This window comes from Diprion similis, chromosome 9, assembly GCF_021155765.1.
Source record: "Diprion similis isolate iyDipSimi1 chromosome 9, iyDipSimi1.1, whole genome shotgun sequence".
NCBI classification, from domain to species: Eukaryota; Metazoa; Arthropoda; class Insecta; order Hymenoptera; family Diprionidae; genus Diprion; species Diprion similis.
In genome coordinates, this window is record NC_060113.1 from 6,964,713 (window position 1) to 6,980,901 (window position 16,189).

General features: G+C 33.2%; 1 protein-coding gene across 3 annotated transcripts; it reads left to right on the forward strand.

The window, feature by feature from the left end:
* The first annotated feature begins 430 nt into the window (after positions 1-430).
* Positions 431-16,158, forward strand: LOC124410344 (inositol-trisphosphate 3-kinase homolog). Of its 3 annotated transcripts, none has more exons than XM_046888626.1 (4): positions 431-745; positions 14,101-14,386; positions 14,998-15,678; positions 15,781-16,158. In XM_046888626.1, the coding sequence occupies exons 1-4, from the start codon at positions 648-650 to the stop codon at positions 15,982-15,984; spliced, it is 1,269 nt and encodes a 422-aa protein (XP_046744582.1). In that variant the 5' UTR covers positions 431-647; the 3' UTR covers positions 15,985-16,158. The 3 variants fall into 3 exon arrangements, with proteins under 3 accessions (XP_046744582.1, XP_046744581.1, XP_046744583.1); XM_046888625.1 differs by having other exon boundaries at positions 14,117-14,386; XM_046888627.1 differs by having other exon boundaries at positions 14,117-14,302.
* The last annotated feature ends 31 nt before the right edge of the window (positions 16,159-16,189 follow it).

Consider the following 16,189-nt stretch of genomic DNA (forward strand, 5'->3'; position numbering starts at 1 on the left):
ACGATTCAAGATGGCGGATCGAGTCGTGTAATTAGAGATCAGGACTTTTGATATGTTCAATAGTAGACCAAGATAAAGGTCTCCAACCAACTTAATCGATCTTTACCAATAATTTTTTAAGATTAGATCGTAGAGCGGCATAGCGACTACATCGTCGTCGGACTGAACGGACTGAAACCGTGTGGCAATTTCTATACGTGAGTGAAGTCAGCTACGAGTATCGTCGGACTGTTGGTGTAGTTCGGTGGCTCGTAACGTGGGAGCGAACCGGCGCAATGAGACTAGTTCGAAAGGCCAGGCGTTAAGCCTCCAGTTGTAATCCGACCACGGAGAAGAGACGAGCGTCGAGTTTCCTCTCGTCTGCAGTGCCAAGACGCAACATATCGTCGCACGTCTGTATATATATATATATATATATATATATATATATACCTCCCAAGAGACACGTGTTGTCTCATTCGAATGCCGAGACGGTTAGTGGGTGATAACAAGTGTTCCTCTTCGCTGATACTGATACTTTTCGCGTTATTTATTCACCACTGGAAATTGTTCTACCTAACACCACGGCTACACCCTATAGTGACTGTTCCGATTCCTCGTCATATTCGGAGGGTATTATTATTGTACGATGTCAAGTAGTGTGTGCCATGCGCCGCTTCCAGCCCGAATGGAAGCGTTCACCACCAGGCTCTGTCTGCGAGCTGTCGACCAGTATGAACGCCTTCTTCAGGCTCACTTCAACAAGGTAAGCCTTCGTGATTCGATGTTTGGATTATTGGACAGGTGATCTTCACGCTCGGCCGCTCTCTCCGCGCTCAATTTCATGTCGCCTAAATGTGCAGTCGAGCTTTTCAATTCACACGTGACTTTGACTGACAATGAAATGAGGTTGAAGCTTGTAGCGTTAACGCAACTATGCGAGTATATACTGCGAGGTTGAAATTATGTAGTTATGTTTTCGTGTATGGTTTTGAAGGAACTATGATTTCGGAGTATGAGTGTGTTTTGTTTTTTATTCGAAATCTAGAATGAATCGTTACGATAACGTTGCTAACTTCAATATGATGAAAATATAACTTCATTTCGAAATGTGATTGTGTTTTGTTTTAATAACGGTTTTTCCTCAGCAAAAGAAGATAACCTTACTAACTTCAATATAATCGAATCTTTATATATTTCGTAAAATACAATATATTATACTGCTAGACGTAATAATATTTTTGCAATTCTATAAAGCCGTGTTGTTTTGAGAGAAAAAAAAAACTTCTCAACGCGACGTAACGTAGCTAACTTCAGTCTCTGTGGATGTTTTAGCGTCCGTCGCGTGGGAAAACCAATTCCCTATACATATAATTTTCAAATTTAAGTGTGTTTAGCTAATACCTTTCCCCGGAGAAAAAAACGTGTAATAAGTTTTAATCTGTTGGAGAAATTTTTACTCGTATACACTTTGCCGATTATCAAATCAAGAGTTACGTAAAAAGGGGGGCTTTAAGTCACGCGATTTTGATGGAGAAATTATTGTAAACGTTACATCAGCGTTGTAATCATTTAAAAAGTGTGCCAATAAGTTTCTTTTCGTACTTTTTTTTTCATTCGGGATGGTTAAAAAACTGTTATATCCCATCGAAGTTTCACGCCGATATTGATTAGACGATATTAAACATTAACAGGCTGATTAATCCGGACAAGTTTTTGCGAATTATTGCGTTTTTACTCATCCATTCAATGGCCTTTTTCACTTCTACCTCACACTTTTTGCGTTCCTGTATCACACGGCCGAGATCGGCTGAAGCGTTTTATTGATCCGCAAAAAGATTCCGCAGAGTCAAGCTGCCCGTATTTTCGAAGCCTGCAATTTGACAATTTAAATTAGGAACTGGTTGATTCCAGGTGTTTTGAACCCAATTGTTCGATGATTGTTTCTCAGTCTGATAAATTCTGCGAAGGAGGCATAAGCATATTGTTGATGTGTGACGATTAACATCCAGATTCATTGATAATCCAACCGCAGTGACAATAGTTGTCCCTCATTGTTTACCGATCAGAATCACGCCACACGCAAATTAGCTCATCAAAATTTCGTACGTCAGAGAAAATTTTTATAGTCAGAGAAATTTTTTCCTGTCTATGCGTGCGTGCGTCTGTAAAACTACTACAAACGACATACGTAAACTTTTATACTTGTGTGACGTATATTACACATTTGCTCTACGCAGCACGCGCATCACACGTTGCTTGAAGTTTATTAGGTACAATGTGAATAACAATGATTAGAGCTATTTATAACTCAGGCTCGAAGACATTAATCATTCATTGATCATCCTTTCTTTCGGTTGTGTAGTTTGTTTTATTTCACAAACATATATATACATGCACACATTGGATATACATTTATACAGTATCAGCTTGTGGCTGTACCTATTTAATGATTTACAAATTAAAAATCTATAATTTCTTACATGTATTTTCATAATTAATCAAGATTTTCTACTATGTTTGTATGCGTACTTTTCTATATATTGCATTCGGACATCGAAGTGCATCCGGATATGCAGGAAGGAATTCTCATCTTCACCTCGAGATCGAGGCCGCGTGAAGCGAACGTTCTTTTTCTTTACTTTTGCGCGAGTGTACTTGCACAAAGTTTTTTTTTTTTTTTTTTTTCATTCTCTTTTTTACTTATGCATTTATTTTTCTATCAGATTAAGAAATTTGTTCTTTCAAATGTTGAAAAAAAACGTTATTACCTATATTTTTCTAGTATCAAATATTTATTGAAGAAAACGTGTCTTTCTGATGTTTTGTGAATCGTGCAAGTAGTACCAACAATGTTGAGTTTTTATTTTTTATTAAACGCGAATGTGATGTTTAGCAATTTAATAACCTGGACGCGAAATTCGGTAAACAAAACAGCTGACAAAGACTCGAGTTTTTCTCACTTCAATGAGGCATCGTATATATATATATCAGCAGACCTTTCGATATATAATAATACATACAAACATTCCGTTGCAAAAACCGTCGAGTTTTAAGGAAATAATCATGGTATTCGACTCGCGAACGAGGCGATGTTTCGTCACGCATATAATCGCTTTTTATAAATCATTTTCAAACACCCGACGATGGTTTTGCGTACCCGTAAAACGCGTTACACAAACTACGCACGTATATTTATACATATATCATGAATAATATCAATTTGTATCCTGAATTCCGGACAAACGACTTGATTGATTTTCATTCGACATAACGAGTCATGTTATATACATTAACGTTATACAAAACGCCTCGTGAATACACGCGTGTGTGTGTGTATGTGTGATCTATACTGTGATATGTGTTTTTTTTACAGACAAAAAAACTCTTTCATCTGTTCCACCTATTTCCGCTTTCCGAATGTAATCAACGCAGCATTTTTTTTTTTTAAATCTATTATTACATCGTTTCGATTGCCATGAAACTATTCGAATGTATTTTTTCTTATCTTTTCACACTTTCCGTGTGATGAAAAAATATCTCACGTATAAATTCTAAAGTTTTAATTGATCGATTAGCAAAATTATCTATGTATATAGTATTAAATCTTTGATATCTGTATAGAATCGAACAATTTTATAAACTTTTTATTATCTGCAGTCTATATCGCACATCCATCGTTTCCTAATCTTATTTCATTTTATTAAAATTCAATACGCCTCCTGTACTTTTGTTTTTTTATTTCAACCGCTCTTTGACTTGCGAATTTTCGAATGAAAAAAAAAAAAATAAAAAAAAAAAAAAAAAAATTCCACTTACAATAGTTAATAATAAGCTGGTACTACTATAACATACCTGCACCATACGTATTTTCATGGTGATATTTTTTTTGTTCCCCCACTATATACACACAATCGCAAATACAATATACGCAGACAATTTTTTTTTTTTTTTACCAACTCTTATTATACGCACAACAATATTCTGAACAACTGTTCGTGGTATACGCTTATTAATCATATTATTGTATTTTGAAGAAAAACAATACCGGTGAAGAAGAATCAGAAAGTTTTTATATAATATAACACGCTAGTCGGAAACGGCAATTAGACACAGCGGAAACTACCTACTACGTAAATTCTAAATAGAAAAACGGGACGAAGATAATTAGAAGGAAGAAATCAAACTAGAGATGTGAAAATAATGTCGTTTTTAAATAAACGCCTCTCAATTACCTACAACTTCGATAACAAACTAATTGTAAACGTCTTATCCACCTATATACATATTCATGTATTACATATATGTATATATATTATATATTATATATATATATATATATGTGTGTCAACGGTTATGGAACCTCCCCCCCCCCCCCCCCCCTCCACCGAGAACTATATCGTAGTGTCATGTATATATAAAAGCACACATTATATGGGCCTGTGTGTAACATGTGTACACATGTGTGTGATGAAAAAAAAAAAACGGAGAAACTACCTACGTCAATCTCATATCTTACTTAGGAATCGGTCAAAGCGTTTCTCGAAGTCGAAATCAGAGAACTGAGAGGAGTCAGAATTATATATATATATATATTTATGTTACATATATAATATAAAAAAAAAAAAAAAAAGTGTGTCGTTCTTCAACTGCGCTGGGTTTTTTTTATATATATATATATATATTTTACTCTGAAATTTTTTTTTTTTTTTTTTTTTTTTTTTTTTTACCTCATAACAGTCTTGCTTTTTATGGGCAATAACTTAACTTTATTATTCATTGGAAAAAAAAGAAAAAAGTGAAAAGAAAATTTTTTAATCGATATCAATATCTCGTTTTATTATTATTATTATTATTATATTTTATACGTATATTTCGTTATGTATTTTTTTTTTTTTTTTTTTTTTTTTCTCTCATATGTGCAATACGTGCCGATACGTATGCGTAAACGTTAAACTGTCGAGAGATTGATTACCGTTAAATATATTATCGGATTCATGGAGTGAAACGTAAATTACATATACATATATATATATATGTACATACGTACGTGTCATAATCTAAGTCGTAAATTTATCTTGTATTATTTGAACCAAGCTTTACCTGCACTGCACACATCAGCGATAAAGTTAATTGGTAAATGCGATAAGATGGACGACGACAACGACGACGTCGACGACGTCGATTTTCTTTCTTTCGTTTTTTCTTTCCTTCTCCTTTTCATTTTCTTTTTTTTTTTCTTTCTTCTTCTTCTTCTTCTCATCTTTCTTGCTAGATTTATAAAAAAAAAAAAAAAAAATTGATTGCTTTTCAACGAACCGTGAAGAATGCGAAGAGTTGATTAACGAGTTTGCAATCTCAACGGATTCTCTGCTTTTGTAGAATCGACGAATAACGGTGAGATGTGACTAGAAGAATTTTTCAATTTTTCAATTTTTTTTTTTTTTTTCATTTTCGTTTTTCTTCTCACTCTTATAAACGTTTTTCTTTTTTCTATTATATTTCTCCGCTTCTCTCTTTCTCTCTTTCTCTCTCTCTGTGAACGAAACACGTAAACTTATTATCAAGCAGTTTTACGATCCTTGATAAGGAATTAAATTGAAATTATATTTTTGCCGGTCGTAGGTGTATAGAGTAGCGTGAAGATTGGTGTAGAGAGAGAGAGAGAGAAGAAAAAAGATTAAGAAGAAGAAAAAAAAAAACGAAACGAAACGAAACGATCAACCACTGCTTTAAGAATTATTAGTGTTTAATCTGTATAACTATTTTTAATTATACAACCGCTTATCGCTGGTGTCTCTCAAGGTATACCGATTTAAATTTTCTTATTATCTACCGCACGGTGCTAAAAATTTAACTGCAAAACTCTACAACGCAGTACGATTATAACAATTCTCTTTCACTCTCTTTCTATCTTTCTCTCTCTCTCTCTCTCTCTCGTAGGCAAACGCGGTTATTGGATCACGACGAATTTGCTATATATGTATCATACTTTTTACACTTGATCTTAAGCTCGTATACACTTCTTTGTAAGAATTTGAAAATTTTCGGATTTTAATATTCGTATACTTTTTGCTGTATAAAGTTGAGAGTCTTCCTCGCTACTTTGACGACCATTAATTTTGACCAACGACTAGTATGTATAATAAATTTTTGAATAATTATGAAAAAACACTTTTGTTGTATAGAATTTACATTCATACACAACTGGTAGCTTGTAATCGTATTCACTTTACACAGCACGAATCTTTTCGACGGTTGGCGCTAATCGGTAAACATTAAATAACGTTTGGCAAAATAATAATGTGCCTCTCTCTCTCTCTCTCTCTCTCTCTCTCTCTCTCTCCCTCCCTTTTTAACATTATGTTAATTCACTTCACTTATACTTGTACATTTTTAAGTTTGTATTTCGTTTTTCATGTTATTAATTATATATATATATATATATATATATATATATATATACATATATGTTTCCGGTGAAACCCAGTATTTTTACTTTAATAAGTAGGTGTATGCGTTTTTTCCTCTTTTATTTTCTTTCTTACTTCTTGCTTTAAGTATACTCGTCATTTGTACAAACTTTGTGCATAATTTTTTTTTTTTTTTTTTTTTTTTTTCCTCATATTTTTAGCAAAGACGTGCCAATTTTATAATAAATTATTAAATCTTTCTTTTTGTCTCTCTTTCTCTGTCATTCTTTTCGCCTCGCGTGTTTGTAATATCCGTCTTGTTACATAATATTGGGGGGGGGAGGGTACCTTAAAATTTTTAATATTTGAAAAAAATTTAAGGGCAAAGTAGGCTCCTTAAAATTTTTTTAAATAACTTTAAGGATAAAACGAAACGCTCAAACTTTTTATCAAGTATGAATTATTCGGAAATTATTCACTCGAGTAATTGCACAACGTAATCATAACATGAAATATGAAAAAAAAATTATTTACTCTTAAACTCGTGAAAGTGAAATAATATACTGAACTTTTCATTTATGATTACATTTTTTTTTTTTTTTTTTTTCTCGAAAAAGTTAGATTAACAATTGAATATAATTGTTTATATATGAAAAGTAAAGATTTTACTTTGATTTCAAATATTATTTTCTTAAGGAGCCCACACTTTTTGTACCCACCGACCATCTCCTATTGTATTCTTTTAGAAAATGAGATTTTTCAATCTATTGTTATTCATAAAAATATCATATTATACAAACGGAATATACATATACGCAGGTGCGCTACGCAGTGCGAAGTTTTTTTTTTTTTTTCTTCTTCTTCTTCTTCTTCTTCTTCTTCTTCTTCTTTCCTCTCACGTTTGATTAATATTCAGATTTTATAACAAGTGGGATAAATTTCCGGTGTTTAAAATTGCCAAACGGAAATCGGCGGAGGCGACGTCTCGTTGAGCGAAGAACGAGATGCGATTTTTTCTGTTTTTTTTTTTTTTTTTTTTTTTTTTTTTTCTTCTCGTCGAGCCTCGTAATCCTGTATAACAATAACATACGTGTATACATATATATTACATATTTTAACCTATATACAATATATATAGATAATCATTTCACTATAATGCAATTCGCGGACAGTCTCAATGCCGTCGTCTGTAATAAATTATTATAACGTTTGCATACATATATATATATATATACTATATATATATATATATATTGTATAAACGTGAAGTTGAGAAAACAAAAGAAAAAAGGAAAAAAAAAAAAATTTTATCCACAGGTCAAAGTCTTGTTCGGATGAAAATCACACTAAAAACCTGTATAATTATATTTAAACATATAACACTGTCTTATATATGGCCATTACAAGCGTGGATGTCGATGCCTCGGATTGAATTCACGCTCTGCATGCAACGAATTGATAGAAAAAAGACGAAGAAGAATAAAGAAACAGAAAAATAAAAAAAAAATAAAAAACTTTTGTCATTACGCCAAATTTCATCAACCTTGTTGTGTTTTATGTATGTATTATATATATATATATATGTATAGGAAACCTTGCCTTGTCGTTGAAAAACGAGATATGCGCAGGTATACTAGACTTTTGTGTGCGTGTGTGTATTTGTGTGTTGTGTGCAGTAATTAGACGCTTTGTATGTACACAATATAGAGTCACACACTATTTTCAACGCCTATATATATATATATATATAATTATATACACGCACACACATCTTAAATAAATACGTTTAATTTGCAATCGTGCATATATATATATATATATATATATATATATATGTGTATATATGTATGTATGTGTATGTATACGTGTTTCTACATACATACATACATACATACGTAAATACGTACACTAAGTTTATATTTAAAATATCCTAAACGAGGTCTGCTCTAAAGATAGCCGGACGTTAGAAGTACGTACGAGGAGTAAATGTTTTCATTGTTGTTTGGTTTTTTATTTTTTTCTTCTTTTTTTTTTTATTTCTTATTTTTATTCTTCGCACGCGATTATCATTCAAAATCAAACCTCGCGCGGTACGTTTTTGCAACACTTAAGTCTATAAGTAGGTTTATTATACTGTGTACATATATATATATGTATGCATATGCATATCTATAGTATATCCTTATGTCGCGCGAACTACGGTTGTTGACTTCGCATCGCTATTCGCCTATGATATTATAGATATAATATATATATATATATATATATATATATATATATATATATATGTAAGGCAGTATCAACGACGAATTTTGGGGGTCTCGTGTACACGGAAATGAATGATGATCATCTTTATATATTGTGAATTATGTACCTACATGCGCCCCACGTTGTGTATGAAAATAAAACAACCTCTGCGGGCAATGCATAATTATTTATTTATACCATGTATGTAAGTATACGGATGTATGTATTCGCCTTACCGTGTCCTGACTATCAAACGTCTGTTTAGTCGGTCGGTGTTCTTTTTATTTTCCATACCAATCACTTGTTTTCGGTTTTTTTCTTCTTCTTCTTTCTTTCTTTCTTTCTTTTTTTTTTGTTTTTTTTTTTTTTTTTGCCAATTTTATTTTTTTCACAATTCGCAATGCGCTCAGTCGCTCGGCCGGATGATTTTCGTCGGAATATGCAAAAGGCGGCAGGTGAATAGTTTACTTGCAAGGTTTACAATGTTCGGTATATTTTCATTTATCAATTATATGTATATTCATATATGAATGAGGTAAAGAGAGGAATTTTTAAGTTAATTGACACGTAATTGATTACACTAAATTTTGATATAAAAAAAAAATTTCGCAAGCTTTTCAAGGCTCGTATTTGCCGAGGGAAAATCTTTAGTGAAATTAAAAATTTTTATGGTCAACTGTTTACTGAGTTGACGTGGAATGCCCTATATATATATATGTATATATGTGTATTTTTTTTAAATAATTTTCCAAATTATCGTCATGTATTGAATGGTAAACTTATTATACGTGCGAATAAATTGCAGAGAAATTTTTTGCATTTCTTAATTCGCGTTACATTTTGAGATTTTTTTTAAAGATTTTAAACTCATTAATTTCTTTCACGAGTCATTCGTATCAAAGAGAGCGAGAGGAAGACAGAGAGAGAGAGAGAGAAAGAGAGAGAGAAAGTAACTATAAATTGTTTGTAAATATGAAGAGAAACATTGAATTAATTATTGTTGAAGAGAATATTTTAAAAGCTTATACGATACCGTGTTAATATTATAATATGACGATTAACGAATACTAAATATTATTTAAATGAAGGTAATGTAGGTGTGCGAGGAATATTTCCTTTTTCTTCAAGTATTATCACACCTGAAGGAATAGCTGGTTATAAATAAATATAAATGCAGCAAACGAATAAAACCGAATACGGAGACATTGGAAAAATAAACATCGACCGTTGCAGGATGTATAATAAACTTTCTTTTTTTTTTTTTTGCACAACTCTGCAGCACAGGGATGATAAAATTATTGCATTTTCTGTTCACTTTTCAAAGCAATCGAATTTAATTCTTATACTTTTAAAATCGAATATCGCTTTTTGTAATTATTATAGAAAGAAAGATGTTCCTGTTAATTAAACATATATATATATATATACACATGATCGATCGTTAAGAGGATGCTGTATATTGTATAGAGCCCGTCTTTACCGACCGCGTCAACAAAATGCCGGTATTTCTTTTGTTATTCTCACGGCATGGAACAAAAAGATTTTTAATATATTTTTGTTCGATATTGCTTGAGAATATGTACATTAAAAATTGCTCTATCTGCGGTATTTTCACCTCATGTATGCACGAAGACACTGATATCGATCAAAATAAGTGACGTATCTTACTCGGTCGGTATCGGTCGGTAATTTCTGACTCTGTACCTGTAATATAGCATAATCTTGAACCGGAAAGAAGAAACCACATGCGCGATGAATATTAACAATAAGAAGAACTATGGTGTGCAAAAATTCAAGTAATTTGCAACATTATATGATTGTTTGCGATTTATAGTCAGGTCGCGATTCTGTAATACAATTCTCGAAGGTTGTACACGGTTTAATGTCTATGGTAACTACATACGCGGTGGCTCAATTATTAAACAGATAGTTTTCTATGGGAATACACGATTTCAATATAAATAACGTCGGCCCTGATGGATTTTCCGAATTTGCAACAGCTTTTTGGTAATTATCTCATATTGCAGGACTTATAAAATTTTAGAACGTTAATGTTTAAGAACGAGAGGAAAGAAACAAAATGGAAAAATTTCATAAGATATATACAGATATATATAAATATATATGTTCGTGTGTGTCTGTTTATGTATGTATAAAAGTACTGACGCAATTATTATAACGAATAATTATAATACTTGAATCAATCCGATTCGAGTATAATTCCAGTATTATTTATATTATGGTTAAGAGAAAGAATCCACGTCTTCATAATGTAGAAGACTTGTTTAAGAGAAAATAATATCAATGTTTCACGTACCAAAGAATTTGCCTTTGACGTTGGCGTGATATGATCCTTTCTTATATTGAAGACGATACAAATAATTTATATACCTAAAGAAAAATTTGAATATTATAACATTCGTACGTATTGTTATGTACCACATAATTATGTGTTGGTATATATATATATATATATATATATATACTATATCAGTTTACGTATTAAATATTTATGCGGTATATAATGCGGAATTCGTTTCGTTATGTCGTGAATATATGTGATTCGATCTTGTTACGAAATTTTTATCTACATACTCGGTGTATGTAACAAACAATATTCATTATGCACACACACACACACACACACACATACACAAGCATTTACGGCTCGCTCGTGTATAACGCATTGTTTAAATCTGATGTATATATATATATATATATATATATATATATATATATGCATATACATACAATGGCTTTGAAACGAACAGTTATCTAGTCGATTCGGAATTTTATGTTATACCGGCTGTACAGATTACAGATTCGATTCATTCTCTCTTCATTTTTCATTTCAACTCTTTCTCTTTTTCTTCCTCTGTTGTTTTTTTTTTTTTTTTTTTTTTTTTGATATTCAAGAAAAATAAACGAAGTTAGTGTTCTTCTTTGCAGTATTATAGTACCTACAGCGATATATATCGTGTAATCATGTTTCTGCAGTAAAATCTTTCTCATGTAATACAGTGGTAGACGCAATTGCTTGAATTTGTTGACAAGTTAGACGATGAAGAGAAAGAAATGAAAAGTTTATGGTGAATAAAAGCGTGAAAGAAAGAAGTGAATAAAAACGAAGAAACGTTTGAAATTAAATCAATTCATATTTGTATATTTTTACCTTATGCGCATGCGTCAAATCGTTCAAATTTTATTCGCCGAATACCAATTCAATCCAATCCAATCCAATACCAATCGCGACTTCGGAAAATGTCCCTAGGAGCCTACAGCTAACGGTGTACTTCTAGGGACATTTTCTGACAGTCGCGATTGGTACTGCGTCGGCTGAACGAGCACGTGGTAACTGTCGGCCAATAAAATTCGAACGACTTGACGCACGCGCATAAAGTGCGCACTTTTCTTATGGACACGGGGTATAAACCGCGGTATGATATAACACTCAAAAACCTTATCGTCATTCTCGCATGTTGCAGTATTTATATACCTACACAATATTTTATCACCAGTTTCCTGTAACTCGCGTTGGACTCTGAAAAGCACAAACTTGATCGTGCAAGCAAAGCAGGTGCAATGCGGGATAAATTTTATTTATCGATATCGAATGTCGATATATCTGAAGGAATAAAAAATCAAATTTCATCTAGTGTATAACTGCGTTGAATTAAACCCCTTTGAGTCACACCGTATTGAGCTGAGTCAATTTTTATAAGAAGATAGTAATCTCAAACAAGATTTAAAAAATTCAAAATGGCGGATCTAATACAGCGGACAAAAATTTCAAATTTAATCGAATCCGGTAAAAAAAATATGGTCAAGAGTTTTCAGGGCTTCTGACTTGATCGGCCATCTTGAATTTCCCTATCAGTAACCACAAAAACTTATAATTTATGTAAAACATGTGTATTTGTAAGGGAGTAATATTCCCGGCAATGAATTATTCCTTCAATTTGCACGATTTTTTTCAATCAATTCTTTGCCAACAATAACAATTTACATTATATCGCAATAATTACTCTCGAGTATTGAAAACCTAGCAGTAGTAGTATTAGTAAAAAAAAAGAAAAACATATATTGAAAAATTCTCTAATTACACAAAACATAGATATGAAATAGGCGGTAAGAATACTTGACGCTATGACTCAAAGGGTTAATTGTAAGATAGAAAAAAAATCGTCAATTATGGAATTAGATTCGCACTGACGATTGTCATATATATTACATACGAATTACAACGGTTTATTGGGTAAAGAGAATAATAACAGATTGCAACTTTGAGAAAAGTCACGAAATTTTACGACTTTGTTCACTTTTTTATCATTCTCTTTTTTTTTTTTTTTTTCTCTCCATCTTTTGGAATAAGAGTTTAGACTGTATACATAGAATTGCTGCGAACCTCGGGCATTTCGTTGAGTGGCGCTGTTATCGTGGAGTGCTACCTTATACTGTGTACGATCGATGATCTGCGTACGTATTATATAACCAGTATTGCATGTAACATCATACGAAATGATGGTTTCTCCAATTTCAACCTAGAGTGAAAAATTAATTTTTCGTATTTTACGCACAGACACACGCATTCGCGGCATTGTCACTAGGACAATGCGTATATTATACGTAGGTATGCAGATACAACTAATTATACTTTCTGAGAATTTATTCTTCGCACTTGCGTCTGTCTCACTATCGTATATAATATCTTTATCTTTCGGTCCCTCACCTATTTTACGAGTGCCGGGAAAAAGATAACTATGTCCCCTTAAATTGATAAAATATATAAATAGGCAGTATACGTTTATTATACAGACAATAACGAATAAAACTTATAATAATAAAACGTAACGATGTATAAAATAATAATTTTTGTCAGTTTTATTATTAGCATACATTGAGTGTACAGAATTATTGTTAATTTGTTTTCTCCTTGGTGTGAAAGAAAATTATTCAAATTCGAAGTTTCGGAAGTTAAGGTGGCACCTTTCTTAAACCGTCACTTCGTTTCGTTAATTTCTTTTATTATGGCTATTAAGTCTTTCTGCTTGTAATATAATACGTACTGTTATGCGACCGAGAAATAACTTTAGCGCTAATCAATTATATCGTATAGACACAATATTTTATATAATGCATATTATTATGAACACGAATGAGTTCAGAGTCTCCCTGGTTTATTCTGCACTCTTGTGAAAAAAACTCGCAAACTCGTACATAGATATGCTCTTGTTCTGTTCCATTTATTTTATTTTACACTTTTTCACTTACGACATCGATCCTCGTGTGCCAATATGTGCTGAAATCAATCCAACCAGTCTCATTTATTTATCCCCAACACGTAATACGACTTTTCACATTATATATTATCGTTATAACCTAAATGCATGACGCCATAAGACGATCCCCGTTGATATTCAAGAAATCTGTACCACGTTTGACGTCGTTAAATTCTTAGTAGGTTTGTTTGCTTACAGCCCTCGAGTAAGGAGCAGCCATCACGTTTAAGGCATGAATCGGCTTCGCCAAAGGAACAGCGGCGCCGTAAAGAAAATCCGGGCTCGTATTCTGCAGTTACCGCCTTCCGACAATGGAGAAGGAGCACTTCCGTCGGCAGTAGATCCGGTTCTGCAAACTCGAAACTTCCCAATGATCCAGCAACGGTACGAAGACTCGAACAATTCCCCCTTGTGCTTTCCGACACATCCATGCCAGATGAAGATTTATCCTTAAAATTTCTCGCTCTGGTACGTCTTATATCCATTCATGTTTCATTTATCCTTGTACTTTTATAACCCCCTTTCATCTGGTTGGTTAAATATACATGAATTCTTAATGAGTCGGAAAATTTCGTCATCGAGCATAATTGTACATTTGAATAAATTTTCAAAACTGATAACAGTATTTTCGTAACATCTCTGAGCGAAGATAAATTTTTTATACAAATATAGAGATTCAAATTCTTGGCCGATTCATTTTTGATATTCGAGTTCACAATCCGGGACAAAATCAAAATGGCCACCGTTTACTCACTTACGATTTTATTTTGGCTCTACAATAATTTTTAGCTAGTGCAATTTATCCATCGATGTTTATTGGCAAATTTCAGGGCAGCAAGATTAGTTTCTTCATGATTTTACTTTCACGAAAAACCCACTAAGTCAGAAATTAATCTGCAAGGTTACGATAATATGCACATGGTATATGCCACTCTTATGGCTCACTTTTGAAAAAAAAAAAAAGAAAACCGAGAAAGATACAAAAAAAGAAGGAGAAAAAAACGAAGGATGATATCCTGTATCGGAAGTAAATAAATTCGATTTTTTTTTTTAATAATGTATTATTCCTATGTTTCCAGAATGCACTGGATCTTACGGCCCCAGCAAGCGACGTGTTGCTGAAGAACCGCCTGAAGTCGTGGTTTCAATTATCGGGACATCCGGATGGTTTTGCTCCAGCTGGACCTGGAACAGTGTGGAAAAGGCGTACGGGAGGCGCGGAGAATACCGAGAGAATGGTATACGAGGCGCTGAGCAAAGATGAAACGATGAGAGATTGCGTGCCACGGTATTATCGCGAGGTGGAGTACAAAGGGGATACGTTTATCGAACTTCAAGACCTACTTTTCGGCTTCAACGACCCGCACGTGATGGACATTAAAATGGGAACGCGTACCTTTCTCGAGTCCGAAGTTTCCAAGACCACGGCCAGGCCGGACCTTTATCAAAAAATGGTCGCCGTCGACCCGGATGCTCCTACTATTCAGGAACACGAGCAGCGAGCTGTTACTAAGTTGCGATACATGCAGTTTCGCGAACAACAGAGTTCCACTTGCAGTCACGGTTTCAGAATCGAGGCTATGAAGCTTCCCGGTGCACCGCCGATCACCGACCTAAAGAGGGTCAAGTCTCATAACGAGGTTCTCGGCACGATGGCCGTATTTTTAAAAGGTCGTGAAAATACTCGACAAAAATTACTCGAACGGCTCAAAAATCTTCGGGTCAAATTCCAACAGTCGATGTATTTCCAAACCCATGAGGTAAGTTCGTATCTCTTGACGCTGTAATGCTATAATTAGAACGTATTCTTGATCACTATTGTAACGATTAATAATATGAAACCCATTTATTCTCTTTTAAAGGTAATCGGCAGCAGCATTTTCATGATATACGACGAGGACAAGGTTGGAGTTTGGCTGATAGACTTTGCAAAGACCTACAGAGTTTCTGACGGTCAGATATTAACCCACAGATCGGGTTGGGAACAAGGCAATCATGAGGAAGGATTTCTTTTTGGATTGGATAACTTGATTTCAACTATTGAAGAAGTTGATATCTCGTCGTAAAATTTTAAAACCTCTGACTGACATATATTATACCAATATCATAATTTTATGTAATTATATAAATTATTGTTTAGTGTAAGAATTGATAACGAAATCCTCTGGTCTGATTATATTACGTTTTAAGATGATTTATTTATAGAAGAAATATCACTAGAATAAACTACCTTCGAATTATTATCTATAAAATATCACTCCGATACGTTTC